At 58.2% G+C, this 27,727-nt stretch overlaps 11 protein-coding genes and 1 non-coding gene across 12 annotated transcripts; 7 read left to right on the plus strand and 5 right to left on the minus strand.

Moving 5' to 3' along the window:
- The first annotated feature begins 1,237 nt into the window (after positions 1–1,237).
- MYCTH_2300626 (uncharacterized protein) lies at positions 1,238–3,037 on the plus strand. Its single transcript, XM_003661299.1, has 4 exons — positions 1,238–1,753; positions 1,906–2,276; positions 2,358–2,616; positions 2,710–3,037. Exons 1-3 carry the CDS (start codon positions 1,705–1,707, stop codon positions 2,541–2,543), a joined length of 606 nt encoding a protein of 201 aa, XP_003661347.1. The 5' UTR covers positions 1,238–1,704; the 3' UTR covers positions 2,544–2,616; positions 2,710–3,037.
- A 231-nt stretch (positions 3,038–3,268) lies between these two features.
- MYCTH_111214 (Delta(24(24(1)))-sterol reductase like protein) lies at positions 3,269–6,059 on the plus strand. Its single transcript, XM_003661300.1, has 3 exons — positions 3,269–3,472; positions 3,558–5,172; positions 5,284–6,059. The coding sequence occupies exons 1-3, from the start codon at positions 3,438–3,440 to the stop codon at positions 5,293–5,295; spliced, it is 1,662 nt and encodes a 553-aa protein (XP_003661348.1). The 5' UTR covers positions 3,269–3,437; the 3' UTR covers positions 5,296–6,059.
- Positions 6,060–6,115: 56 nt separating this feature from the next.
- On the minus strand, positions 6,116–6,200 carry MYCTH_t76. The gene has a single exon. It is a non-coding gene; the product is annotated as a tRNA-Lys (tRNA).
- A 483-nt stretch (positions 6,201–6,683) lies between these two features.
- On the minus strand, positions 6,684–8,126 carry MYCTH_2314502 (uncharacterized protein). The gene is made up of 5 exons (XM_003661301.1): positions 7,988–8,126; positions 7,795–7,807; positions 7,521–7,650; positions 7,190–7,453; positions 6,684–7,134 (listed from the first exon to the last, which is right to left on the minus strand). Exons 1-5 carry the CDS (start codon positions 8,002–8,004, stop codon positions 7,070–7,072), a joined length of 489 nt encoding a protein of 162 aa, XP_003661349.1. The 5' UTR covers positions 8,005–8,126; the 3' UTR covers positions 6,684–7,069.
- A 232-nt stretch (positions 8,127–8,358) lies between these two features.
- On the plus strand, positions 8,359–9,584 carry MYCTH_2300637 (uncharacterized protein). Its single transcript, XM_003661302.1, has 4 exons — positions 8,359–8,653; positions 8,711–8,727; positions 8,781–8,889; positions 8,947–9,584. Exons 1-4 carry the CDS (start codon positions 8,537–8,539, stop codon positions 9,088–9,090), a joined length of 387 nt encoding a protein of 128 aa, XP_003661350.1. The 5' UTR covers positions 8,359–8,536; the 3' UTR covers positions 9,091–9,584.
- A 1-nt stretch (position 9,585) lies between these two features.
- On the plus strand, positions 9,586–13,224 carry MYCTH_2300639 (uncharacterized protein). Its single transcript, XM_003661303.1, has 3 exons — positions 9,586–10,073; positions 10,244–12,140; positions 12,212–13,224. Exons 1-3 carry the CDS (start codon positions 9,854–9,856, stop codon positions 13,155–13,157), a joined length of 3,063 nt encoding a protein of 1,020 aa, XP_003661351.1. The 5' UTR covers positions 9,586–9,853; the 3' UTR covers positions 13,158–13,224.
- Positions 13,213–14,641, minus strand: MYCTH_2133149 (uncharacterized protein; the record flags this gene model as incomplete). The annotated part of the gene is made up of 2 exons (XM_003661304.1): positions 13,213–14,501; positions 14,595–14,641. 2 exons carry the CDS (start codon positions 14,639–14,641, stop codon positions 13,292–13,294), a joined length of 1,257 nt encoding a protein of 418 aa, XP_003661352.1. The 3' UTR covers positions 13,213–13,291.
- Positions 14,642–15,204: 563 nt separating this feature from the next.
- Positions 15,205–18,418, plus strand: MYCTH_2300643 (uncharacterized protein). Its single transcript, XM_003661305.1, has 6 exons — positions 15,205–15,622; positions 15,797–15,843; positions 15,925–16,020; positions 16,090–16,174; positions 16,238–17,893; positions 17,966–18,418. Exons 1-6 carry the CDS (start codon positions 15,569–15,571, stop codon positions 18,080–18,082), a joined length of 2,055 nt encoding a protein of 684 aa, XP_003661353.1. The 5' UTR covers positions 15,205–15,568; the 3' UTR covers positions 18,083–18,418.
- A 329-nt stretch (positions 18,419–18,747) lies between these two features.
- MYCTH_2300649 (uncharacterized protein) lies at positions 18,748–21,038 on the plus strand. The gene is made up of 2 exons (XM_003661306.1): positions 18,748–19,419; positions 19,513–21,038. The coding sequence occupies exons 1-2, from the start codon at positions 18,826–18,828 to the stop codon at positions 20,677–20,679; spliced, it is 1,761 nt and encodes a 586-aa protein (XP_003661354.1). The 5' UTR covers positions 18,748–18,825; the 3' UTR covers positions 20,680–21,038.
- A 1,453-nt stretch (positions 21,039–22,491) lies between these two features.
- Positions 22,492–23,317, plus strand: MYCTH_2300650 (uncharacterized protein). The gene has a single exon (XM_003661307.1). It carries the CDS (start codon positions 22,573–22,575, stop codon positions 23,059–23,061), a length of 489 nt encoding a protein of 162 aa, XP_003661355.1. The 5' UTR covers positions 22,492–22,572; the 3' UTR covers positions 23,062–23,317.
- Positions 23,318–23,642: 325 nt separating this feature from the next.
- Positions 23,643–24,896, minus strand: MYCTH_2300651 (uncharacterized protein). The gene has a single exon (XM_003661308.1). It carries the CDS (start codon positions 24,644–24,646, stop codon positions 23,681–23,683), a length of 966 nt encoding a protein of 321 aa, XP_003661356.1. The 5' UTR covers positions 24,647–24,896; the 3' UTR covers positions 23,643–23,680.
- MYCTH_2300652 (uncharacterized protein) lies at positions 24,897–27,398 on the minus strand. Its single transcript, XM_003661309.1, has one exon. The coding sequence runs from the start codon at positions 27,122–27,124 to the stop codon at positions 25,148–25,150; it is 1,977 nt and encodes a 658-aa protein (XP_003661357.1). The 5' UTR covers positions 27,125–27,398; the 3' UTR covers positions 24,897–25,147.
- Between the last annotated feature and the right edge of the window lie 329 nt (positions 27,399–27,727).

The following is a 27,727-nucleotide window of genomic DNA, read 5'->3' on the forward strand; positions in this document are numbered from 1 at the left end:
CCTACTAGGGAACTATCGAAAGCCTAATACAGGGCCCTTCGAGTAGTTACCAGGGCCTATAAGGCTACCCCTATCCGGTGCCTCGAAACGGAAGCCTAGGTACCACCCCTCGACCTCTATCTTAATAAGAGGCTAGCCGACTTCGAAGCCAAACTTGACCAGCCGCTCTTACAGACCGGGGCAGGTCCGGGGGCCTCCCGGGTCCCGGTGAGGGCTCTTATCTAATAGGCCTATAATAGGCTAAGCTAGAGGTTCTAGAAGAGAAGGGCTAGGGTAAGGGGCTAGGAGCCAAGGCCTATAGCCCTAGAGGTAGCAAGATCGACAGTCCGGCAGTAGGTTTAGGAGGGCTGTAGAGAGGGTCGACCCCCCCTATAGACCCTACGAAGAAGGCTATAGGCTACGGAACTGGCCGTGGTGGTAAGCTAGAGCAACCGCTAGAGGGCCGACCAAGCCGGTAGGAGGATATAGCGTATATCGGACAAGGACCCCCCGTACCTAGTTTTTATAGGGGAAGGCCTACAAAGATACCAGGGCCTAATAAAGGCCTAGAGCTCCCTACTAGTACAGGCCTATATAGGGGCTATTAGCCTCTGTGACTTCCTTTTTGGGGTTTAAGTCCCGGGGGTTAGTACCCCTTACTATGCCTGTGGCTAGGGGAGGGAGACTGTCGAGCACCTAGTCGTATAGTGCCTAAACCTACCAAGAAGCCGAACGTGGGAATCCTAGGAAATACGGACATAAAGGGACTTTGACCTTATCTTACGGGGTATAGGGGCCTATAACCATCGTTTGGCAAGGAGGGTTTTATAGTGGCTAATGGACCTAGGGAGGCTTCCGGAATATTGCCTTATAAGTAGGCTAGACCGGGAGGGAAGGCCTCTATAGGGCTATTCTAGCCACTTCTCCTTTTCTTTGTAGTGTATTAGTACTCTAGATTGGGCGTTAAAGGAGGGACAGAGGTTTTTATCCGGCCTATTAGGTACGGTTTCCTTTGTATATAACTAGAGAGGCTCTGGCATGCTTATTAGTATAGCGGTGTAGGACTAATAATAATAATAATAATAATAATGCTAGCCGTGCCCTCCACCAGTTCTAACTCTGATGCCACTGGAACTCAAAGGTTCGAATCCTAAAAGGGACCGAAACCTGATGTCTTTCATTTGGCTTTTCTTCCTTGATATCAAAACCGGCTTGTCGTTATCTCATGTTTCACACGAAGAGGTGAGTTCACTTACACCGGCCTACGACGACCAATAGGCGTGCGCCGTTTTTCGTCAGACTAAACCGAGTTGGGCCGAGCCTACTACTATAGTAAGGTCATCGGGCCACCTCGAACAAATCGCAGATCATCGGCCGAGGTGGCTGTGCCCCTCTCTTGCGCGGCCGCTTCACGTTGCCACGGGCGAACGTCATCGATCCCCCAGGCATCCATCGGGCGAAGAGCGACCTAATCCCTCATCTTATCCAGGAAGAGTTGCTTGATTCACCTGCCTTTGCATGCATTTTGAATCACACTCTCAACCTCGGTGAATAATTCCTCTTTTTTTTTTTTTTTTCTTTTTCTTTCACCCTGTGAGCTTATAACAGACGGGCTTATAAGCTCTCTCTGCTCGACTTGCTGGCCGCTTGATTGCGCAGCTTCCTTGCCCTGCTTATCGCTTCCAATCGTTTTCTGAAGTAAATTCCGTCTCTCGGGTTGCCACCATGACGCGCACCGTGGTGTATAGCGTAGCGCTGGTCGCTTTGCTTGCCGGTGAGTGAGAGAAACGCTCCGTTCATCTTGGCGATGTCGTTTCCTAGCTGCTCGTCCCTCATTCGTCTCTTGATTTTATTGTGATCTCATGTTATTATGTATTATTCTCGCCAAGCCAGAACACGAATCGCTAACCATCTCCCCTTCTGCAGCCACCTCCATGACCATCACCTCGCTCGTCTCGCCCAAATGGGTCACTCTGACCGTCCCCTCACCGTCGGGAGGCACCGTTACCGACACCATCGGCCTGCACAGGCGGTGTTCCGCGTCTACCACGGGCAGGAAATGCGTGCCCTTCCCGGAGCAGTGGCGGTGCGATGGCGACGAGCGCTCCTTCTGCTCCATGTGGCGGACCACGGGCTTCCTGATGAATCTTGCCGTCGTCGCGGAGCTGGCGGCCCTCGCCGGGTTCGTCGTCATCCTGGTGGGCGGCAGGGTGAAGAGGGAGGGCAGCGGCTGGAAGGCGCTCGGGGGCATGCTGGCGGCCGTGGCGGCGGCCGAGTTCCTCGGCATGGCCATCGTGGTAAGAAGTTCCTTGCTACATTTTTTTCCTCCCACTCTCCTATTTTGGAAGGGACTATTTTGGGCTGATGATTTTTGTCAGGCGTATGCCTTTGATCATGACGACTTGTTTCTGGTGCCCGGATATCGCCTCGACTCGTCGTGGTATCTGTGCACCTTCAGCGCGGGTATCGCGCTGCTGGCGGGGGTCGGGCTGGCCATCTCGGCGATGGTGCTGCCACCGGAGGACGGGTACCAGCTGTTGCTGGGCGAGTCAGATGGGGTGTGAAGCCGAGTTCGAATCCGTGTCTAATTGGATTGATTCTCCTGGCTTTACCCCACCCGTAATGGGATGGTGTTGGGTGAGGCGTTGATGGAACTCTGAGTATGACTGCTGAACATTTGGCAAGGACAATCAATGCCTGGAATATTTAACTAATACTAGTATATAATAGTACTTACAACAAAACAACACCTGCGGGACCTGTTCACCAAACAATATGTAAACCAACAATGCGAGCGACTCCGACTGGTTTTACCATGGCGACTTCGCTCCCTTGTCTCAGTTCCGGTCGCCGAGGAACGCAATATCCGAGACCGTTTGAGCGCAACCTGGAATACTAGTATTGGAGAAGAGACCCTGTTTTCTTGCTTGGTTTTGTCGCAGCGCTGCTGCGGGGTATGTGCATACATACACAAGCGGTTGATTGATCGTATTAGCTAATACTAGTATTTTCGCGAAACGAGCACCAGAAAGCCCCCAACATAGCAGGAAAGGCCAAAAATGTGGGGAAATGCGACCCTCTTTCGATTGCCGGGTCAAGATTGGTCAACAATCCAGCAGCAACAATTGGTCCCTGCAGCCACATATGCAAATCGGCAGATTGCGCAGCGCGATCGACCAAACACCAGGGTGCCGTTGTCTTGGAACCACGGCCTGTTTTCCTTTTTTTCGTTCGCTCTTTTACACCCACCTTTCCTTTTCTTCTCCCGCTTCACCGCCCCCGGAGAACTGCCAGGCGTTCTTTGGTCGTCAAGGCTTCCCTGGGCAAAGCGCATGACATTCATTCTGCAAATACTAGTGTTTGAGCGTCTTTCCCTCTCTTTCTCGTGGCTCGAGCTTTGCGATCCCGGTTTTGCCCCTGAAAATTTCATGGTATAAAAACGATCGCATCCGGCCAAGATGTCTAGCAGATACTCGCTGAGGCAAACGCCGAGGTAAGTCAATTGACGTTTTTTTTTTTTTTTTTGAAAAAAGAACATATTGTTTCCTCTTCTGTTACATCTCTGACCGCAGCCTCAGGAAAAAGGAGCTCTTCGACGGCATGGTCGAGACTCCGGGCCGTCGCAGCACACGTCGCAAAGCCCAGGTCCTTCCCGAGTCTGACGCCGAGTCCACCTCTGCCATCGAAGTCATGGAGAGCAAGCAAGTGCGCCGGCGCCCGGCGCCAAAGTTCACCGAGCACATCGACGAGCTCACCCCCCCTGATACCCCCATCGACAGCGACGCGTCCGAGGTGGCATCCGTCAAGAACTCGGCCAAGGCCAATGGCAAGCTGAGCGACGCCGAGGAGAAGCCCAAGGTCATCGACCACACGCTCACGCGCTTCTCGGGTGAGTACGAATTTGGCGGGCCATGGTTCGTCTCTCTCATGATAGTCGGCTTCCCGTGCCTCATGTGGTACATGTGGATCGGCGCAACCTACTACGACGGCGGCTTCCCCGTGCGCGAGCCCGGCCAGAGCTGGGGTGACTTCGCCAAGCACCTCGTCCACCTCGTCTACACGGGCGCCTTCCCCCACACCAAGGCCTGGCTCATTTACTGGATCTTCTTCGTCGTCGAGGGCATCTTCTACTGCCTCATGCCGGGCATCTGGGCCTATGGCAAGCCGCTGCCCCACGAGGGCGGCAAGCAGCTCAAGTACTACTGCTCCGCCTACACGTCCTGGTACGCCACGCTCGCCATCGTCGCCGCCCTGCACTTCTCGGGCGTCTTCCCGCTCTATACCCTCATCGACGAGTTCGGCCCGCTGCTGTCCGTCTCCATCCTGTCCGGCTTTCTCGTCTCCATCATCGCATACGTCTCGGCCCTGGCCCGCGGCGCCCAGCTCCGCATGTCGGGCAACCACATCTACGACTTCTTCATGGGCGCCGAGCTGAACCCCCGCATGTTTGGCATCCTCGACTTCAAGATGTTCTTCGAGGTGCGCATGCCCTGGTACATCCTGTTCCTCCTGTCCTGCGCCGCCGCAGCCCGCCAGTACGACCGCTACGGCTACGTCTCGGGCGAGGTCGGCTTCCTCATGATGGCCCACTTCCTCTACGGCAACGCGACGGCCAAGGGCGAGGAGCTCATCGTCACCACCTGGGACATGTACTACGAGAAGTGGGGCTTCATGCTCATCTTCTGGAACCTCTCGGGCGTGCCGCTGTCCTACTGCCACTGCACCATCTACCTGGCCAACCACGCGCCCGAGACGTACCGCTGGAACCGCTGGGCGCTGGCCTTCCTCTACGTCAGCTACCTCTTCGTCTACTGGGTCTGGGACAGCTGCAACAGCCAGAAGAACCGCTTCCGCGCCATGGAGCGCGGCACCCTCATCAAGCGCAACACCTTCCCCCAGGTCCCCTGGCAGACCCTGCACAACCCCAAGACCATCGAGACCGGCCTGGGCGACAAGATCCTCGCCGACGGCTGGTACGGCATGGCCCGCAAGGTCCACTACACCTGCGACGTCTACTTTGCCACCACCTGGGCCCTCATCACCGGCTTCAAGAGCCCCTTCCCCTGGTTTTACCCCGTCTTCTTCGTCGTCATGATCGCCCACCGCGCCTGGCGCGATATCCACCGCTGCAGGCAGAAATACGGCGAGGCCTGGCGGGAGTACGAGAGGCAGGTGCCGTACCTGTTCATTCCGGTAAGCATATTTTTCCTATTTTTTTTAAAAAAAAAACAAAAAAAAAAGAATTCCCTTCACCCCTCGTCTTCTGCGTGTCTATGGCAGGAATGTCCGCTAATGTTGTTCCAGTATGTCATTTAAAAAGGAAAAATGTTCTTTTTTCTTTTAGATGGTGATTGTCGGAAAATCCTGCCTAGATGGCAGGTGGCTTGAGAAGGCCGTTGGCCCTATACTCCAGAATCAACGAAGTGTGGGTTTTGGATCTATATCATAGTAGGGGATGAATGCACGCATGCATGACCGAGATGTCCGGCGGGAGAGGAGTCTAAAAGGTGGTTTGGGGCCAAATCTCTAGACTTAGAGACAGCATGACGGACCAGCAAGCAGTGTAACTGGGCAGACCTATCACGCCTGCTACTCGGACTTTTCTACCTAATTGTCCAGTAGCCGATTACTAATCCTTAAGTTTAATGGTAATACTGGAACATATTTACTCGGTTTTGCCCTGACGGTGGAGCGTGTTGTGAATGAGTGAGGTGCATCGAGACTTGGGAGTCTGAAGCCTAGAAGTTCACTCCTCTGATGGAAAACATTGGTTGATCATTCACAATGCCATGTAATCCCAACTAAGGAAATCGCAGCAGTTCATAACAGCCACGCTTTGTTTTGTAAAGTCGTGGAGGCACCTCAGTCTGACTAGCTAGTTTCCAAGCACCAAGGCTCATCATTAGCCGTGAGCTGCCCAGAAAGGAGAACCGGGTCGAGTCCAAGAAGACCAGGTTCAACAAACGCTTCATTCGAATAAGAGACGAGACGAGAAGAGTGAAAGAATAAAGGACAAGGAGCCTTGAAGACGCTATGATGTCTCTCGAGTCCCAGAGTTTCGAAAAGAGAGCATGATCAAACGAAAGAGAAAAAAACACGGTCAAAAAAAAATGCTTCCAATCGCGGACGGGAATTGAGCCCGACGTGGGGGTCGAACCCACAACCTTGAGATGGACCTAAGACTTAAGAGTCTCACGCTCTACCGATTGAGCTAGCCGGGCAAGGCTTGCTTTCGTGCTGGTTGAAGGCCGAGATGCGCCGAAAGAGATTTTCTGCGTGGGTGGAGTTGGAGTGAGTTTAGTAGTCAAAACGGGGAAAGGCGTGAAAAGTGTTGTTGGTGGTGTGGGTAGGTGGGTGGGGGGGAGCAAAGATGGGTGGATAATCAGGGGTTTTTTGGGGGGGGGGGGAGGGGGGCCGGCGCCGATGTCCGAGTCCGTGATTTAGACAAGGGGACGGAAGGCAAGAAAGGATTGGAGGGGTCATGTTTAGAAGAGTGACAGGTATCAAACAAACGCGTCATACTCTGGAACAAGTAACCCCCGGGTAGAACGGAACTGTCTTGGAGAAGGGAGGGAATGTGCGTGGGTCGATGATGAGGTGTGCGTCAAGCTAGCCAACGGGAAGAGTATTTCAGCCAAACAAAACGGATGACACGACTTCCTCCGCCTCAACTACTGAGTGAATATATCCAGAGATAGATGAGACGCGAAATGCAGCAACCATTGCCAGCTAGACTACAATCTCGCCCATCATCCGTCTATGATGAGAAACCGAAACCCAGAGCGATGAGCACCCGAATGTGACAATAGTACATGTTACGTCCCGCGAAGCCATTAACCAACCGTGCCCATGATGCGCCGCTTGCTCAACCCCCACATGACTGACCTCCATCGTTCACACCTTCGCCCCCTTCTGGCAAACCTCCATGTCGAACCGCTGCCGGCGTGGTGTCATATGCATACACATATGCATACACATATACACGTATGTAGGCGGCCGCGATCTGCAAAATGCTCACGGACAGGAATGGGCTATGGATAGTTACAGCTTGTCCGCCCGTCCGCCGTCCGTGTTCAAGCAAGCGTGCCGTTTAGCAGGTAATGTTGATCGTGGCCTTGGAGTTCATGAGCAGCGCGACGATCAAGCCATAGAGACCTAAGACGGTTAGCGATTAACCGCAATGTCCCTCGAACAGGACTTGATAACTTACCCAAGACTTCGGCGAAAATGAGAATCAGGATCATGCCGACGAACAGGCGTGGTTGCTGCGCTGTGCCGCGGACGCCAGCATCACCGACAATGCCGATGGCGAAACCAGCAGCCATGCCCGCTAGACCGACCGCAAGACCAGCGCCGAGCTGAATGAAGCCCGTGAAGAGCGCGTAATTGTCTTGCTTAAGGCCATCCGAGATAAGAACCGACACCACGAGGCCGTAGATACCAATGATACCGGCCATAATGACGGGAACAATGTCTACAAGCGCGTGTTAGAACCGTCTTCCCGGCCACCTCGTGCGCGACCCGGACGTGAGTATACGCACTCTTGACGATGAGATCAGGCCGCAGGACACCCATGGCGGCGATGCCGACACCCGACTTGGCCGTGCCGTACGAGGCGCCGAGGCAGGTGAAGACGATGGCTGCTGTGCAGCCCATGGCACCGAAGAAGGGCTGCTGTCATGTCAGTACGAGAGCGAGCGTCTACGGGTGCGCCTGTGTGGCGGTTCCGATTCGATCGAATCGACTCGGGGCACCGAGGGTAATGATGGTCACCGCCAACAGGTTGGCGACTCGACGGGACGGAAGACAACTGACCGCGTAAACGGGGCTAGGGAAACGAAATTGTCAGCTCGGTACATCCATCAATTGAAGAACCACAGTTTATGCACTGTGATGACGCGCGCCATGCTACCCCGCGAGAGGGGTCTTGGTGTGCTGGGTGTTGATGGCAAGCAGGGCAGCACGGCGTGTTTTGAGGGGGAGAGGATGGGCCAACGATTAAACTTACCAAGCGTCTGAAGACATTGTGAAGGTTTGAGGGCGGCGACGAAAGTGTCAAGATAACCTGTATCTCGAGGGCAACGGATGCGATTGTGCGATGGAGTGGCGTGTTGAAAGTCCGAAGCTCCAACGTCGGGGTGGATGTCGTCGGGAGTTAGTTAACAGTTCAAGGTTGGCTCGGGGCGAGGTGTTTCCAGGTTGCAGGTTGGTTGGCTTGTGCCGCGGAGAGCTTTGCTCGGCAGCAGCCCGGCACCTCAGCCACCTCCATCAATCCAATTAGGTAATCCGTGTGCCGGTCCGACCTAAGCCCATTCTGCCGACTTTGACCGCCCAAAGTTTGCAGCAAGTGCCGTAATTTGCTGCTGTATCTAGTGTACGAAGTTATTCGCAAGCACATTCTGGTTTTTCGCCTCCCTTTGCTGTCCGTCCCTCGCGATCGCTTTCTCCAACAGGCAGTCCCCACGAAACCAGGGCGAGCAAACGCAGTGAACCCTGGAGACAAGCACGCCTCGACCAACCAATCCTCATCCGTTCAATTGCCCAAATATACGACGCCATGTCTGCTCAGAACGAGTCCGCCGCCTGGCCCAAGGCCGAGGACCCCGCGCTGGTCCAGGAGCTGCTCGACTGCGTCCAGCAGGCCAGCCACTACCGCCAGCTCAAGAAGGGCGCTGTAAGACGAACCCGCCGTTTCGTTGCCGTTGGACCACGTGCTAACTCTCGACGCTAGAACGAGACGACCAAGTCGTACGTCCGTGCTCTCTTGAAACGCGATGTGATCTACGACTGACAGACACCAGGATCAACCGCGGCACGAGCGAGCTCGTCATCCTCGCCGCCGATACCCAGCCCTTGAGCATCGTCCTTCACATCCCCCTCATTAGCGAGGAGAAGAACGTGCCCTACGTGGTGCGTAGCCCGATCCCAACCAGCGGCGGACAATGAGATGCTGACTTGTGATTGCAGTACGTCCCCAGCAAGGTCGCCCTCGGCCGTGCCTGCGGTGTCTCGCGGGCCGTCATTGCTGTTTCCCTTACCTCGAACGAGGCCTCGGATCTGAACTCCAAGATTCGCGCCCTTCGCGACAAGGTTGAGCGTCTGGCCATGTAAGGAGGCTTATCCGAGAGAAAGAGAGAGGGAGAGTGAGGGAAAGAGTACATTCAGTCGTGGCAAATGAATACGAGAGGATGCATCCACAAGGATGGGTTGAGTCAGTGGTGGTGGCACTGCCAGGACGATGAACGCCCGAGGAGATTGGAACCTGCTTGGTGCAGAGAGTAGGGTTTCGACCATGCCCAACCGTTCTGTATTCCAGCGTGCGTGGTCTAGCCGGCAGGCATCGGGAAATACATATTGGATTCTCCTAATTCTGATACCATCACGACCGAGGGGAGGGTTGGGGTTGCAACACATCCTAGTACAGAGTAGATATCTCGCTTCGCTCGATTTCCATTCGGCAGTGGCGCGTGGGGCGGCCTGCAGAATGAACGCTCTCAGGTGGGCTGCGGGATCGGTTAATAAGGACCCCACACGCGGACCTGCACTACAACATCATGGGCGCCAAGTCAGGCCCCGAGTTTCCATGACAGCCTCCTCAGGCCAGAACCCGGGTGTGTGGGCCGCTGCTGTGTTCTCCTTGACTGATCATCTTGCCAGAGCAGGAGCTTCGGCTGTTCCATGGTTGACCGTTTTGTTTCACTGTTTACCTCACAGAGAATAGACGGATAAAAGCCACAGAATAAACCTTCGCGAGTCGCCGCAGCTGCTCTTCTGATAGTGATTTCGAGCATGATCTAACTTTAGCTTCTTTTTTTCGTTTTATCCTTACGCTACCCTAGACGCAGACGAGGAATCACAAGCACTACCTTAAGCCATGCCGGGTCTGGCGCGCAAGATCATCATCTGCGCCGCCGTCGACGGGCTGGTGCTGCACCCACTCAACGCGCGAAAGGACTCGCATCAACGTTCCGCGGCCCTCCCGCCTGTGCGGATCAAGTACGGAGATGCCTCCATCTCCCCCATCCCGCGAGACGCTGCGCCCGATCCCTCATCTCTGCCGCCCAACTCCTCCTTCGAGGCCTTTGGTATCGTCGGTATGCGGCAATCCAACCAGCACCCTTCCATCACCTCCCCTCCCCCTCCCCCTCCTCCCGACATCATGCTCCCCATCCCCTCTTTCTCCTGACCCCAAGAATTCACGATATAACTGGGTTGGTCCACTGACCTGAACAAACCCCCTCCCCCCATCCCCACCCCAAACCAGGTCTCGTCACCGTCTTCCACTACAGCTACCTCATCTCCATCACCCGCCGCCAGCAGGTCGCCTCCATCCGCGGCCTGCCCGTCTACGTCGTCACGGAGGTCGCCCTGACGCCGTGCACGTCGCAGCACGAGGCCGCCGAGGCCATCGCGCGGACCGCCGCCTCCCTCCGCGGCCGGAGGGAGTCCCTGGAGGACGGCGACGACGGGAGCGCCGACGCGTCCACCGCCGCGGCGAGCGCGGACGAGGAAGGGATATTGTCCGGGTCTGACGAGAGGGGCGGCGGCGGCGGCGACGAGGTCGGAGGGCGCGATGATGACGGGGAAGTGATGAGCGACACGGAGGCCGCTACGGCCGGGGCGACGACGGGCTCGGCTGCCGATGCTGCTTCTGACGGGAGGCGGAGGAGTGTCGTGCAGGACGTGATTGGGAAGAAGGGGAGCTACGGGAGGTTCGCGCAGAAGTGGTTCAGTCGGTCCGGGTGGGCGATGGATCAAAAGAGGATGATGGGCCTGAGCGCGGATGACAGGGCCGCCCCCCGGGGGAGTGGTGATAGTAGTAGTAGTAAAGGGGAGGGGAAAGCGTCCGGGGAGGCGGCTAAGCTGGGCGCTGCGAGTGGCACGGGTGGGACGGCCGCCGCCGCCATCAGCTTGCTGCCGAAACTGTTGCGGACGAGCCAGCTTCTGTTCGGGTCGAGCAAGACGTTCTACTTTGCCTACGACCACGACATCACGCGCAGCATGACGAATCCCAAGGTGCCCGAGACGCCGCTGGTGCCGCTGCACGAGCACGTCGAGCAGACGTACTTCTGGAACCGCAGCATCATCCAACCGTTCATCGACGCCGGCGTGGACAGCCTCGCTCTGCCCCTGATGCAAGGGTTCGTGGGCCAGCGGACGTTCGTCGTGGACAGCAACCCGCCGCAGGATGACGGCGCATACAAGGATTCGGTCGAGCTCAGCGACTTTTCCTCCTCCAGGGCCGCGTCGCCGTCGCCGGCGGACAAGGCTTCGGCGGACATGAGGCCGACCGAGAAGAGGTTCGACATCACCCTCATCTCGCGGCGCTCCATCAAGCGCGCCGGGCTGCGGTACCTCCGCCGCGGCATCGACGAGGAGGGCAACGTGGCAAACTCGGTCGAGTCGGAGCAGATCCTCTCGCCCGCGGATGCGGCCTGGGATCCCAACGCAAAGGTGTACTCGTTTGTGCAGACAAGAGGGAGCATCCCCCTCTTCTTCACCCAGTCGCCGTACTCCCTCAAGCCCGTGCCGGTGATGCAGCATTCGCCTGAGTCCAACTTTGCGGCGCTCAAGAAGCATTTCGAAGGCCTGCGCAAGCGCTATGGCTCGGTTCAGGTCGTAAACCTGGTCGAGAAACACGGGGTGGAGGCGCCTATTGCCGAGGTGTACGAAAAGAACATACAGCAGCTCAACGAGGAGGCAGGACCGGGGGCTGACAAGGTCGAGTTCGAGTGGTTTGATTTTCATGACGTCTGCCGCGGCATGAAGTTCGAAAACGTCTCGTTCCTCCTGCAGACCCTGGGCGGCCAGCTCGAGCGGTTTGGGAGCTCTGTCTCGGTCAATGATCGCCTCGAGACTCGGCAGAAGGGCGTGCTACGGACCAACTGCATGGACTGTCTGGACCGGACCAACGTCTGCCAGAGCTCGTTTGCCAAATACATGCTGGACCTGCAGCTCAAGGAAGAGGGCTTCGACATGGCCGCGCAGAAGGACCAGGAGAATGTCTGGTTCAACACGCTATGGGCGGATAACGGCGATGCCATCTCTAAGCAATACGCTTCCACGGGTGCCATGAAGGGCGACTACACGCGAACGAGGAAGCGGAACTACCGCGGTGCGCTGACCGACGCCGGTCTGTCACTGACTCGCTTGTTCAACGGGTGAGTCTGCCGGTCACAGCAGTAATGTGTTTGGGGACACTGGGATTTGTCAATTAACAGCATCTGCCAAGCATGTTCAACGACTTCTTCCTCCAAGCCAGCATTGACTTCCTCCTCGGCAACGTCACTTCGCTCGTGTTTGAGGAGTTCGAGGCCACCATGATGACCAAGGACCCGGCCGTCTCCATGCAGAACATGCGCCAACAGGCCATCGAGCTCTGCCAGAAGCGCGTCGTCGCCGACGAGGACGAAGAGTTCGTCGGCGGCTGGACACTGCTCACGCCTCACGTCCCCGACACGGTGCGGAGTGCCTCCATGGAGGAGGCCGTCCTCCTCCTGACCGACGTGGCGCTCTATCTCTGCCGATTCGACTGGAACCTGGACAAGGTGTCGTCCTTCGAGCGCGTCGACCTGGCCCACATCCGAAAGATCAAGCTCGGCACCTACATCACGTCGACCATCTCGCCCGCGCAGACCGACGACACGCGCAACGTCGGGCTGGTCATCGAGTACAGACCGGGCCTGACCGACATCACGCGCGTCAACACGCGCTCGCTGTCGTCCATGTCCTCTAGCACGGCCCAGGCTCGCGACTCCGAGGAGGGCGGGGCGCCCACAGCTGCTGCCGCCGCCGCCGCACCCGCACGAGACGCCGGATCCGCGCCAGCCGCGTCCGGTCTCGCCGGGTTGCTCAGCCGCCGCCCGCAGACGGCAGCGCCGCGCAAGATCGCCCTCAAAGCGCTGCACAGCCAGACGTCGGCGGCCGACCCGTCGTCGAGGAGCATGCAGGACGAGCCGGGCGCCATCACGCGCCTGACCGAGATCCAGCAGGTGCTGCTGATCGCGGCCGAGATCGAGAGGCTGGCGATCCGGAACCAGCCCCGTCTTGCGGGCAAGAGCCCGGAGGAGGCGGGCCTGGTCGAGAAGGGCGACATCATCTCATTGGCGGAGGCCAAGAAGAACACGACCCTGTTGGAACAGCTGGGCCACTCGATTAAGAAGCTTGTCTGGGCATAGATGGGTGACGGCTTGTCTTGGGTTTTTTTTTTCCCTTCTTGTTCTTTTTTCTTTTGTCTCTCTCTCCTTTTTGGTCTGCATGGGTCGAGATCGACCTATCGAGCTCGGAAGAATAGAACCAAGAACACCCCGCCTCAATCATCGTTTTTGTCACCGTCACGCTCCTCCTCCTCCTCCTCCTCCTCGTCCTCGTCCTGGTTTGCATCCTCTGCCCTGTAGAGGTGCATCTGATACCGCATATTCTCCAGGGCAATGGGGTAGTCCAGCCCGCCCCCTTGCTCGCCGGCCAGGCGGAACCAAAGCGACTCGTGCGACTCGAGCTTGGCCCAGCGCCGCCCGCCGACCGGCTCGTCCCGGGTGGCGAGCAGGACCCTGTCGAGCAGCCAGTGCATCGGGTACCGCTTGGCCTCCTTGCCGACGGCGGCCTCCGAGTAGCTGCCGGGGCTGTCGACGACGAGCAGCAGGGAGCCCACGGGGACGGCGGCGGTCAGGTTGAGCAGCAAGGTCGTGGTCCGGCGCAGGCCGCCCGCCGTGAAGAGCTCGTTGAGGGTGAAGAGGAGGGTGACCAGGAGCGGGGCCGCGCCGAGCACGGCGGGGAGGGAGCTCCTGTCGAGGGCGAGGACGTCCTGCCGGAGGACGGACGCGGCAAACCGCGAGGGAGGGACCATGGCGGCGTTGGCGAGTCTGGCCGCTTCGCTGGCGTACTTGGATATGGGCGGGGGAGTGGTGAGTGCCTCGGTGAGCTTGGTGACGACGGCTTCCCAGGGGCCGGAATCGAGGAGAGTGATGGCGCCTGACAAGGGAGGGGAGGAGGAGGAGGAGGAGGAGGAAGGCTGATGGCTGAGGAAGGCTCCGAGAGCGACGAGCTCCGCTGCTCCGCCACCGATGGAGAAAATGTTGAGTTGGCGGGGGGTGAGCAGGTCGTGGGCGAGAGGTTCGCCCTCGCCGTCGCCGTCTTGGTGAACTTCCTGATTTTGCACGGTATTGTTCGGAGCGGGGCATGATAGCGATTGCAGATGGTCCCTGATTCTCTCCAACACAGAAGCATAGCACAGAGCCCGCGTCGGACTCCATCGGGCCGCATACACTTCCAGGTACTCCGGGTTGCCAAATGCTCTTGCAAAGTCCCGATCGTACAGCGCTTGTTTCACGGATTGCAACGTGTCGGTGAAGCTCGGCGAGGAAAGGACCTCGCTAAATGCGTGCCTGAACACATCTAAGACACGCTGCTGGCGTTTCCTCTCCTCGGGCGAGATCGTTCGTTTCTGGCCTCGCTCATCTTCCGTTTCCTTGGACGAGAGAGTAGCCGGTCCCTTTTTTGGCCGACTTTTCGTGTTCGCGGCACTGGTTTTGCCGGTTTTGGGTTTTGCCCCTGAAGATGCCCCTTTTCTGCCGACCATCCTTCCGTTTGCTTTTGTTTGATAATTGCTTGTTTACGGAGTCGACCTCTTCAGCCTCATCTCACTGTGGAGGTTGAGATCCATCGGGATTTGAAATTAGCCTGAATGCATCATCGCAGCGCAACCGCGCGGGAAAGTGGAAGGCCAGTATTCAAATCGCTAGTGCAGCCCCACCACCTCGAAATTCTGGTGTGCTTGTCTTGGGTTGACTTCTGCCAATGACCCCAGCCCTTACTCCTGCAGCTTTTACGGTTGACAAATACTTCGGGCAAACCTTACTTTTGAGTGCAAAGCAGTGCGTCCGGCAGAGGAAAGAGCCCTGCAATCTGCATCTCGATCTTTCCAATTGTAAACCAAAGATTGGCCGAGCTCGGTGAGCGATGGCCCTAATGAATACCGCAGTTAGCGATGCCATTGATTGTTAGTTATCACAGCAACGCATCTCCACGGACGTGCCGTTCAACGGTTGGCTCAGAACTCCTAATGGTGCGAGCTCCCTTTTCAAATGCGTGGTGTATCGGTTTTGAAACGCCCTGATAGAATCGCATTACTCCATTCGCGGCACAGTCCGATGGGGTCGAGCAGCCGGTGATCGGCTCCTGGGTAACGTCACCGAGTCCTCGACGTCACATAGAGTGACCCCCTGGTATCAATGAACAAAAATCACCTAACCAGCACATACAATCTCGGGCACAACTAGCAGGAACCGGTCGAGCTCAAACCGAGTCACCACAGGACCCCACCATGACATTCATCCGGGCGAACCAGAAGTCGCACGGCAGCTCACTGCTTTCCAACGCTGGGCGTGGGTAACCCCACCTGCCCGATCCACGCAGGGTGTCAAATCAACGCCCCCAACAGGCGGTTCCAGGGACACGACATAAAACCAACACCCCACCTTCTTCAACTCTCCAATCTTCTCCCCTTCGCATCCTCCCCGCAAATTTGCTGCTGCTCCTGCTGCTGCAAAATTGACCCTTTAGTAACCGGAACCAGCAGACAATCGCAAACATGGGTTACACCGACGTCGACAAGCTCACCATCAACACGATTCGTGTGCTGGCCGTAGGTTGCCCCTCCCAACAAGAAGAACCCCGCCCCCACCAAAACCCGGCCTGTTCGGGCCCCCGCCGTGAGCCATGCCGGGAGCTTATCTTCGCAGCCCAGGACTCGCCGCGCGGCATGGCGCTGAATTCATGTCGGAATGAGAAATCAGTCACTAATCTTCTTGCTCTCTAGGCCGATGCGACCTTTCACGCCAACTCGGGCCACCCGGGTGCCCCAATGTAAGCTCCTCGACAGGATTTGGGGCCGCTTGGCTTGGCCTCTCGCCGATTCCGGAGAAACTGCTGACACGACCGACTCAGGGGCATGGCACCTGTCGCACACGTTCTTTTCAACAGATTCATGAGGTTTAACCCCAAGAACCCTAAGTGGCTCAACCGGGATCGCTTCGTCCTCTCGTAAGTTCCACGGCCCCGGGATCTTTCCTGGAAAGGGTAGGTTGGCTGACATAACACACACCTTCCTAGCAACGGGCATGGCTGCATGCTCCAATATGCGCTCCTCCACCTCTACGGTTATGACCTCACTATTGACGACCTGAAGGCCTTCCGGGTAAGTTTTTCCCGCCTGCACTTGATCCTAGCGCGACATGGAATGTTTTTAACAGCCCTGTAGAAAGTCGACAGCATCACTCCCGGCCATCCCGAGGCTCACGACACTCCCGGCGTGGAGGTCACCACCGGCCCGCTCGGCCAGGGTATCAGCAATGCTGTCGGTCTCGCCATTGCCCAGGCGCACACCGCCGCCGTCTTCAACAAGCCGGGCTTCGACATTGTTGACAACTACACATACTGCTTCCTTGGCGACGGCTGCTTGATGGAGGGCGTCTCCGCTGAGGCTTGCTCTCTGGCCGGCCACCTCCAGCTCGGCAACCTGATTGCCATCTGGGACGACAACAAGATCACCATCGACGGTGACACCAACCAGGCTTTCACCGAGGACGTCCTGAAGCGCTACGAGTCGTACGGCTGGCACATTCTGTCCGTCGGAGACGGAGACAACGACCTCGAGGGCATCGAGGCCGCCATCAGGAAGGCCCAGGAGGTCAAGGACAAGCCGACCCTCATCCAGCTCAAGACCATCATCGGTTACGGCTCGAAGCAGCAGGGCACCCACGGCGTCCACGGCTCTCCTCTCAAGGCTGACGATATCAAGCAGCTGAAGGAGAAGTTTGGCTTCAACCCCGAGGAGAGCTTCGTCGTGCCCCAGGAGGTGTACGACCACTGCCGCAAGGTGGCCGCTGCCGGTGCCGCCAAGGAGGAGGAGTGGAACAAGCTGCTCGCCAAGTACGCCGAGCAGTACAAGGCTGAGTACGAAGACCTGACCCGCCGCCTCAAGGGCGACCTCCCCGAGGGCTGGGAGAAGAACCTCCCTACCTACACGCCTGCCGATGCGGCTGTTGCGTCGAGGAAGCTCTCCGAGACTGTTCTCAACAAGATCTTCGATGCCGTGCCCGAGCTTGTCGGCGGTTCCGCCGACTTGACCGGCTCCAACCTGACCCGGTGGAAGGGCGCTGTTGATTTCCAGCCTCCCTCGACCGGCCTGGGCAACTACGCCGGCAGGTATATCCGCTTCGGTGTCCGTGAGCACGGTATGGGCGCCATCCTGAACGGTCTGGCCGCCTACGGCACCATCATTCCCTACGGCGGTACCTTTCTCAACTTCGTCTCGTACGCTGCGGGCGCTGTCCGTCTGTCTGCGCTCTCGCGCGTGCGCGTCATCTGGGTCGCGACCCACGACTCGATCGGCCTCGGCGAGGACGGTCCCACTCACCAGCCCATCGAGACGCTCACCCACTTCCGTGCTCTGCCCAACTGCATGGTCTGGCGTCCGGCCGACGGCAACGAGACCAGCGCTGCCTACTACGTCGCTCTCACCTCCAAGCACACTCCCAGCATCCTTGCGCTCTCTCGGCAGAACCTGCCGCAGCTGGAGGGCTCTGTCATTGACAAGGCCATCAAGGGCGGCTACGTCCTCCACGAGCAGGAAGGTGCTGACATCACGCTGGTGTCGACTGGTTCCGAGGTGGGCATCTGCGTCGACGCCGTCAAGGAGCTTGCCAAGCAGAACATCAAGGCCCGTGTTGTCTCGATGCCCTGCTGGGAGGTGTTTGACACGCAGCCCAAGGAGTACCAGCTCAGCGTTCTCCCCGACGGTATCCCGTCGCTGTCGGTTGAGGTCATGAGCACCATTGGCTGGGAGAGGTATACCCACGAGCAGTTTGGTCTCAACCGCTTCGGTGTCTCGGGTGCCTACAAGGATGTGTACAAGGCAAGTTATCCTGGCTTCTTTTGGTCTATACTTTTTTTTTCCCCGCTTGCTAACGTTGCCTGCTCTCAACAGAAGTTCGAGTTCACCCCCGAGGGCGTCGCCAAGCGGGCAATTGCCACGATCAACTTCTGGAAGGACGTGCCTAACATTCGCTCGCCCCTCAACCGCGCATTCCAGCAGATCCTCTAAACGGGAGGGCGTTGGCGAAGAGAACGGCCTTTCGATGAAAGGCGGAAAACAAATCGGTGACATAGCGATAGAAATATTTCGGTGGCAGAGGAAAAACAAGGCTCCGAACCTAGAGCCGTCGGAAAGGTTATTTTTGGTATTGTCGGAATATGCGGTTATGAACAGTCGCGCTCATGACATGATATTGGAAGTAAATAGACTTCTGCTCCAATGCCTCGCTGCAATGCTGTGATACTGTGCCGTTGGCAATACGAGAATGGCATGACTATGGATGTGTTGCGGCTGGCTTCTCTTTGTCAGATCGAAGTCGTCACAAGTGCTCACTCGGTCCTTTCGAGGAACCCCACGCAACAAGCGGTTTAAGCATGTGGGGCTAGGATGCTTGCCGCACCTGCGCAGCGGCTTGCTTGGAGCTGCCACCTCGCATGAAGTGTGCGACGCCCTACTTAGGCAGCTCTTGCTAAGAAGAGCACAACAACACCTCATCGAATCAACGAATCATTGGGCCAACGTCAGCAACCTTCTCGTATTGGTAACATTGCTGGACGCTTCGTCTATTGTATAACCAAATCTAGCTTCAGGTGAAGAAAAAAGCCAACTCGGTTCACGATGGACGAAGACAAGGCCAAGGCCGAGAAGGTCGCTGCGGCCAAGAAGAAGGTAGCTATCGCGCATCCTCGCTATCTGCTCGATATCTGACCCGGCGACGTACTTACCAACGCGGCAATGACCAGTTTGAGCAAATGAGGAAAGCAAAGGCCAAAAAGGCCGGAGCCAGCAGCAAGAAGGGAGGTGACGCCAAAGCCCCCGCCCCCGCCCCCCCCACCGAAGATGCTCCCCCGTCGCCAGCAGCCGCGGAGCCGACTGTGGCCGAAGCGCCCGAGAAGAAAGAAGAAGATGACGAAGAAAGGGGAAAAGAAGTAAAGGAAGAAGAGCCTCAAGAACAAGAGAAGACAACCGAGGAGTTCCCGTCCGTCCCAGAAGACGCGGCTGCCGAGTCGGCTCCCGTTACAACGCCCTCCCTAGCGCAGCAATCCAAGGCTCGGTCGACCTCGTTCAGGCAGGGGTCAGGCTCCCTCTCCAGCGGTGCACCGTTGTCGCCGGGTGCTGGTGCGGCAGGTCTGGGGCTGCTCAGCCCCGAGGGCGAGACGGCGCCGGATATCTACCGGAAGCATGTCCTGAGAATCGAAGAGCTAGAGAAGGAGAACAAGGCGTTGGCGAAGGAACTGAAGGACGCAGAGAAGCGCTGGCAGAAGGCCGAGGGGGAACTGGCAGATCTCAGAGAAGGCGAGGGCACTGCTGCCGGAGGCGACCGGGGAGGGGAAGTAGAGAAGCTGGTACGTCTAGTCTCGACGCAAGCCTGCACGCCACCCCCCCTGCCTTTTCTTACATGCATACTGACGATATTTGCTCTTCTCGTTTTATTGTAGAAAAACGAGATCGCCGCTCTCCAGCGCCAAAACTCCCAGCTACAAGCCCAGCTCAGCCGCCGCCACGGCTCCTCCCCGTCTCTCTCCATGTCCTCCCCGCCGGCCACCAGCGAGCTGGAAGCGCAGCTCCGGAGCAAGTCCGTGACGATCGAGAACATGGAACTCGAGATGTCGCGGCTGCGGGCGCAGGTGGAGCGGCTCTCGGTCTCGGCCTCCACGCCGTCGGAGCAGATCACGGCGCTCGAGGAGAAGCTCGCGCGGGCGGACAAGGCGGCGGGCCTTGCGCAGCGCGAGCTGCACGACCTCAAGATTGAGCTGGAGCAGGCGTCCAAGAAGGCGGTCAAGGAAGGGTCGGAGCGCGCGTCGGCCGAGACCAAGGCGCGCGCGCTCGAGCAGCAGGCCGCCGAGGCGGCCGCGGCGCGGGACGAGCTCGCCCGCAAGGCGGAGGCGCTCGAGAAGAAGGTGGCCACGCTCACGACGCTGCACAAGGAGCAGGACGGCCGCACCCAGGCCCTCCGCCGCGACAAGGAGCGCGCCGAGAAGGAGGCGGCCGAGCTGAGGGCCAAGCTGGACAAGGCTGAGGCCGAGATCCTGCGGCTGCGCAAGAAGGACGCGGCCGAAGGCGGCGGCGACGACGACGGCGTGGACGAACTGGAGGACGAGGAGCGGCAGAGGCTGGAGAAGAGGATCCGGGAGCTCGAGGCCGAGAACACGGACCTGAGGAGGGGCGTCTGGAGGGAGAAGCGACGGCAGATGCAGGTCGGGCCGGACGAGGACGTCGTCGCCGCCGCCGCCGCCGCGGCTGCCGGCGGTGCTGCCGGGGGCGCGTTCGAGACGGTCGATCTCGGCGGGGCATCGGCGCCGCCGGCCAGGAAGAGCGCAGCGGGGCTGGGCGAGTTCCTTGCCAGCGGGTTGAACGCGTTGACTGGCGCCGCTGGCGGCGGCCACGGGTACGGACACGGTCACGACGACGGGCTGCTGGAGGATGACGACATGGAGTTTGACGAGGAGGCGTTCCGGCGGGCGCAGGAAGAGGAGCAGAAGCAGAGGATCGAGAGGATCAAGGAGATCAAGAGGTCGTTGAAGAACTGGGAGGGCTGGAGGCTCGACCTGGTGGAGAACCGGAGGGGCGGTGGTGAAGGGATCGGGGAGATCTTTGAGGTGTGAGAGGGTGTGTGAGCAGCCATCCATTGATATATGTGATTGATAAGGGTGAAGGTTCATAGGAAGGGACGCCCGTGTCAAAGGAATCAGGATCATCTTTTTTTGCGCACCATCTGACTGAAAGATGGTTTGGATGCTTCCGTTGGCCCGTATACTTTGATTTGGCTCATTGTGGTTGTCATGATGAATTGAAATACTAAACTCGGTCGACAATGGCAGGCAAAGACACAAGATGGAACATTCCTACACCAAACCTCTTTGATGGGTGATTTTCATGGTACGATGGCAACAGCTAAGGTAGCCCGATGGCAGCCTGGAACATGAGAGTAATAACGTGCCTTCTCCCGGGCACTTCCATTCCATGAAGTGTGCCTAAGGAATCGTATCGACGTAGCAAGCAGTATCACCCATCATTTCATAGGAAATAAGCCCATTTTGAATTTCACGGTTCTTCGTTTTTTCTCTTGCCGTTTCCAGTCTCCAATTCCCACTTCTCTTACCAAAGGCTTTTGTTCCATCATCGCATTCCTTCTTAAGCTCATAATTCCTTAGCTTCAACAGCCGACTTCTTCCTCCAGACTTCCTTCAACCATCTCCGCCTGATCAGAAAGCATCTACTCTATCAGTCTCTTCAAGGCAAAGTTGCCTGATCCGAAGCAATCCTCCCTCCACCTTTCATATCTCTCTGGCGAGGAAAGCACCCGTTTGCCCAACCGAGGGCGACCAGCTATTGGAAATATCGAAACGCAAGTCCCCTTCTCTACGGCTTATTTTTCCGTTGCACTCTCGCTTCCCCCTCTTCCCGCATCTCCCTCTTCATTTCTGCGGAACTCTTACTCCCAACGCACAAGAGAGTGTGACCCTCTTCAGTCAGTTATCCTTCATCTCAGGTCGCCCTACTTTCCTGCTACACCGCGCGATCGTCTACTTCATCTGAAGTGAAATCGCGGTTCTCGCGAGCCACGAAGTGACCGAAGACCAAGCAGTTCTAATCCTCAAAATCTTGCATCTCCCATCGGGTCTAACCGAAAACCCAGGTTAGCATTCATCCCTCAAAAGGCCCAAATTTACATTCGGATTCTAACCCGGAGAACCAAGAAATAAAACCGCAGAGTCAGACATTCCAGCTCTTAAGAATCAGGCAAGTCGACAGAAAAGTAACACGAAAACGTTCCCAAGAGTTCGAGCTTCGCCAACCAAAAAGGAGGACACACTACGACAATGGCCCCTGCTGGTGCTGGTTCAAAAGTCTCTGGCCCACTGTCAACCCTAAACAAACCTCGTTTGTTGAAGATTCAGAAGTTCGTTCCCCCGCCTTCTCGCAGAGCAGAAGTGATGTGGAGCTTCCCGGCAAGCAACCAGCAGCGAGCAACGATAATGCAGGATGAGGAATTGGCGGAGGAAGAAGACCCACAGAACAGTGAGACACAGGACGAAGAAATGGAGGACGAGAATTCAGAGGACGAGGATGCAGAGGACGAAGATGCAGAGGACGAGAGTATCGAGATCGAGGATACATGGACCGAGGATGCAGAGGACGTCAGCTTCGCAGCCGGACAGTCAACCACCGACAAATCTCTGGGCGCTGTGCAATCGTCGAGAGAAGAGCCCGCTGGACGGCCGTTGGGAGCCGGTTCTCCATGGCCCAACCGGCCATCCAGAAGAACGATCCTTCAGCTCGCACAGTGCACCGGGCTTGACAACAAAACGAACCGAGGCCTGCTCCCCGATCCGACAGCGAGAGATGTCATCGTCAATGGGTTGGCCTCGGTCCGGTTCCTCGAACACGTCGGCCAGTCCCCAGTCAATCCCGATGACATTGGGGTGGACTCGGCAGGCCGGCTCTTCAAGGTCTCGACTTCCTATGACAATAACTATCGCGCCGACTTTTGCGACATGGTTGCAGACCTTGAAAAACGCGTGAGACATGGCAAGATTGAAGATCAGATGAAGGCCTACCTTAGCGCCATGGACGCCTGCGGGGACAACGAATACGGCACAGATGACCTGACCGGCAAGCTGGGGTGTCTCGTTAGTGACGTGTTGCGGAATAAGGACTTCAGCGTTCCGATCCTCGAGAGGGTTGTGGCCGAGTGCGAGAAAGTGGTGGCGAGCCTGGACGAGACATTGTCCCTGTTCGTCGCTGTGAAGCAGGACCTGCTTGAGACCGGGTCGACCAGTCTGAAGAGGTTGAACCGGCTGTGGGAGAACAAATGGCTCGCCCAAACCCACTCTGACCTGTTGGACGTGAACACGCAGGAAGACGTGGACAGTCTGCGCCAAGCATTGACCCGAATCACCCTGTGTTATTATGGACCCCTTGGACACGCACAGGAGCTGATGAGGAACTTGAAACTAGAAATTCATGAGGCTTCATGGGACTGACAAGAAGTTCCCGATAGGCCTAGCCAAATGGAGTTGCGAGGCTGGCTGGGCATGCAGCCTCGTAATTGAGGGGCAAGAGGGTAGCGGTGCCAGGTGTTGACGGACCCGGGGCGGCCGAGGCTTTACAACTACCGAAGGGTAACTTGGTGAGAGAAAGCTGGCGTTTGGCTCTCGAGTGGGCAGAGACACAGATCTATTATTCTTCTACGGTCGGAGATGCGGGACACAGCGGTGCCTTTGGCACGAAGACGGGGACTAGGAACGCTGAATGAGGGCTGAGAACACGGCCAATCTGCCATTTATCCCCCTTGTTTTTTTTTCTTCTCACTCTCCACACCTCCAAGCACTCGATGAGTTACTCACCACTAAGAGGCTTGATTTTGTTCTCTCTGCGTTGCGTAGATTTAATATACGGCGCGATCTGTTCCCCCGTACCAAGGACTCCGTCAACCGACGTCAAGAAGAACTACTGCACGCCGTCCTATCTTGCCCTCTTGCTCACGCTTTAGAAATAGCGGGATTCACGTGCACTGCCGTGACGTAGCTCCTCGTAATAAGCGTAGTGTGTCCTCCTACCTCCCCATTAAGAAGAACCCAACGTCTCTGACCCGAGAGCGAGCTAACGCTGCCACACGTTCCTCAACCTCTCGGCAAAGAAGCGCATCATGGGCAGGGCCTCGTCGCGGTTGCGCGGCATCCCGTCGTCGGTCCTCTTCCACCGGACGACCTTGACGTCCTCAAACTCCCTCTCGAGCAGCTCCACGGCGTCCTCGTCGACCGCCTCGCTCTCGCGGCCGCAGCAGACCAGCACGGGAGTCTTGGACTTGCCCAGCCCGCCGACGGTCGGCACCATGGACACGGGCAGCGCCCCGCCGATGGCGACGACCCCCTTGAACGCCATTCCATTTCCGTATCCGTTGCCCTGCCCGGCGGCGGCCGCGGCACCCGTCGTGGTGGCGACGACCTCCACGACGCGGTCCCCGGCGCGGAGGGCGCTGGCCAGCCCCAGGGCGAACGAGGCGCCCTGGCCGAACCCGAACAGCATCAGGTCCCCGGCCGCCCACCCGCACCTGCGCACCAGCACCTCCCCGATCAGCCGGTCGACGACCCAGGCGCGGGCGCGGTCGAAGCCCGGGTCCGGGTCGACGCCGTCGCCGTCCCGGGAGAAGACGAGGTCGTCGCCCCAGTGGTACCCCGCCCGCGCCCGCGCCCGCGCCCGCGCGCGGCCGCCGTCCGGGTCCGGGTCGTCGTCGTCGTCCGCGGGGAGGAGGGCGGGCGGGAGCGGGGCGGTGCCGCGGACGGCGATGGCCAGCACCCCCGGGAGGGCCAGGTTGCGGGCGAAGGCGGCAAAGGCGGCCTCGGTGTCGCCCAGGCCGTGGAAGAGGAGCAGGATCGAGGTGGTGGACTCGGGCGGGTTGGGGTAGACCAGCGAGATGGGGTCGTCGTCTGGTTGGCCTCCTCCTTTTCCTTGTTGTTGTTGCTGTTGCTGCTGTTGCTGTTGTTGTTGTCGTCGACCTTGGTAGGTGGGGTGCGACGGGAGGATGGAGGCAAAGTCCTCCTTGGTGGGGATGCGTGTTGGCGGCATGGTTTTAAATGTTATGTCTTTGTTTTTTTTCTTTATTTTTTATTTTGTTTTATTTCTATTTTTTATTTTTGTTTTTGCAGGTATGCTTCAGATGGGAATGGTGCTGTGTTTTATCGAATGTACAGTAGGTACATCATGATCCGTCATTACGAGGCAATGGATCTTGGTAGAAGAAGGAAAGTTGACTGAAGTGGGGTGTGCCGGCTTGGCAACCGGTCCCACTGCCGGATGGGCCCGCTCTGGCCCGGTCGAAAAAGTGGGGAGCATCGGATGGCTGCTCCGGTGGACTCGTGCGGGACTTCGCGTGTACGGGCGTCTGGCGGGAGAGCCAAGTAGGCGCTGGTTGATACTTTCCTATCCATGCAGTTGACTCTCAAAACAACCCCCCCCCAACAATGTGGCATGAAAACACCAAGAAAAGGAATCCCAAGAAACAACAAGACAAGATACCCGGCCCCATGACTCGATCAAAACGCAAACGCCCTACTCCCAGATAATGCTTCATGCCCTCCTCCTCATATCCCCGCCCTCGTCTCTCGTCCTCAGCTTGGATGGCCCCGGTGCCATCTGTGACCACCTCCCCTTCGCATCCCACGTTCCCGCCCGGGTGTAGTCCCCCCTCTGGCTGCCTTGCATCCACGCAAACCGGAAGTACTCATTCATGTTCGAATCCTCCGCATCCCTTACCCACGTGACGTTGGAGACGTCGGTCCCGTCGCCGTCATCAAAGTACTTTCTGAACCTTTCCACGTCGTTCACGAGCACGCTGATGCCGTCGTACGCGGCCGGCGGCGGGTCCCACGAGAAGGTGATGCTGCTGTTGCCCACAATGACGGGCGGGCGGATGGACGGGAGGGGCGAGTCCAGGGGCGCGTCGCCGCGGAGGGCGTAGTCGGTCTGCAGGATCGGATCGAACCCCCAGCGGGCGATGCCGTTGACGAAGAGGCCGACGAGCAGGCCCTGGTAAAGGAGAGACGGGCGGATCTGGATGGCGGTGCCGGGCAGGAGGAGGAGGGCAAGCACGTAGTGGTGGACGCGCAGGTTGAGGTCCGGCAGGGCGGCGCAGATGATGATGCCGAGGGCGAGGAGGCCGTAGAGCTCGAGGTTGCGCACCAGACGGCCTTCTTGGCGGAAGAACCAGACTTGGGCCGACGCGATGACGAGGATGATGATGATGATGACGGCCAAGGCGGCCCGCGCGCCGGGCTGTTGGTTGAGGTCGTGGGGCGTGAGGCGCTGTATGGGGATGAAGTCGAGCGTGTGGTTGGTCAGGGCGCCGACCCAGGCGGCGCCGAGCCAGAGGATCGTCTTCTCGATCTGAGCCGTGAGGCCCTTGAGCGTCCGCCTGACGCCCATCTTGTCGTACATGACCCATGCGACGAACATGGCGGGGAGAAACCTCCCGATCTCGATCGAGAAGAGGCTAGCTATGTTCGAATGGTTGGGGGTATCGGTGGCCATGCCGACGGTCCAGAAGAGGACGGTAAAGACGGGGAAGAAGAAGAGGGCCGGCGAAGTGACAAAGACAGAGAAGACGGCGGTGAAGACGACCGATATGGAGAGCAAGGACCAGATCACGTCGCGGGCGTCGCACTGGATGCCCGGCTCGAAGGCGAAGGAGAGCGGGAAGTACGAGTCGAAGGCGATGCTTGTGATGCCGTTCCTCGTCGTGCTGTTGTACCGGGCCCCGCGTCCGATCAACCGGACCACGCCGCACCCGCCATTGGCATTGGAGATGGCGCCCGCATGGATGGCGGAGCCGCAGATGTACGAGTCGCCACGGTACACCGCGGTCCCGTTGCCTGCCTCGGGGGGACCGCCGATGACGAGCGGCCGGTAGATGATCTCCTGGTCCCCGACGGCGCGCGGGTTCAGCACGTGGTAGCTGGCGCAGTTTGCCGGGCACCGGAACGGGAACCCGCCGTCGGTAAAAGGCCGGCAGTCCACGCCGTCGACGCCGCAGCCGTTGCCCGAGACCCAGTAGGTAGACCCGCAGCCTATCTGGGTGGGCGTACCCCAGTCGGGGATCTCGGCCGCTATGAGACCCTGGCGCATGACCAAGGCGAAGGTGAGAAGCCATACGCCCCAGAAGCCGAAGACGGCGAGAACCTTGTGGCGCTTACGCGGCAGGTACATGTCGAGTAGCACGATCGGGGCGTACTGGACCTGGGGCAGGAGAGGGTCGATCCGGTAGCGTCCCGGATGTGAAGGACCGCGCGCCCACTTGGCGGTGGCCTTGATGATGCGGCGGACGGGATACGGCACCCACTTGAAGCGCTTCCACGAGCCCGCATCCTGGATGAAGCGCGGGGTCGGGGGCCTGCTGTCCTGCTCGAGGCCTTCGACCCGCGGGGCATCACGAATTGGCGCATCGGGATGGTCAGCGCCGACGACGGTCACGGTGACGTCCGAGATGGCCGCATCGTGGCTCTCGTGGTCACTGGATTGAACTTGGACTTGGGCGGTCGTTTCGCGCATGATCGGTGGTGGGGTGGAAACTCAATTCGGATCTGGGAAGGGTCGGGGTCGATCTCGATCGAGCTCGGGTGTGACAAGAAATTGGTATTGGTAGGGCGACCCGGCGGGGAAGGGAGAAATTATCGGCCCAGAGGACGCCTAACCATGCCGTATCTCGGAAGCAGAGGCAAAAACCGAGCTGCAATCCTCTGGGGAGAGCAGGGCAGGCGGATAGTAAGATATTTGCGAGATGCGAAAGGTGCCTGCCTTGCCTTGGTCGCAGGATGGAGCTCGGTGCATAAGCCGGCGGCCAAGGCGGGAGGGCGCAGCACGGGCATCCCATCCCTGTTGTCGGTACCTGAGGCCGCTGAAACCCAGCCCTGCCAATGGAGAGCGGCTCGGGGCGGGGCAACAACTACAGACGGTAAGGGTGGGGTCTGGCCCAAGCACCTAGTGTAGGCCAATCACCAAAATAAAGGGCAGAAGACCATACAAAGGATCATCGTGCATACTCCATACTGGCTTGGGCGAATTGAGGCTCTCGCTTGGTTGATACAGGGCACCTATTTGGTACTCGCTACATCAGAAGTATGGCATTCCTAACAATAGGACGGCTAGACATTG

Source organism: Thermothelomyces thermophilus, chromosome 2, assembly GCF_000226095.1.
Source record: "Thermothelomyces thermophilus ATCC 42464 chromosome 2, complete sequence".
NCBI classification, from domain to species: Eukaryota; Fungi; Ascomycota; class Sordariomycetes; order Sordariales; family Chaetomiaceae; genus Thermothelomyces; species Thermothelomyces thermophilus.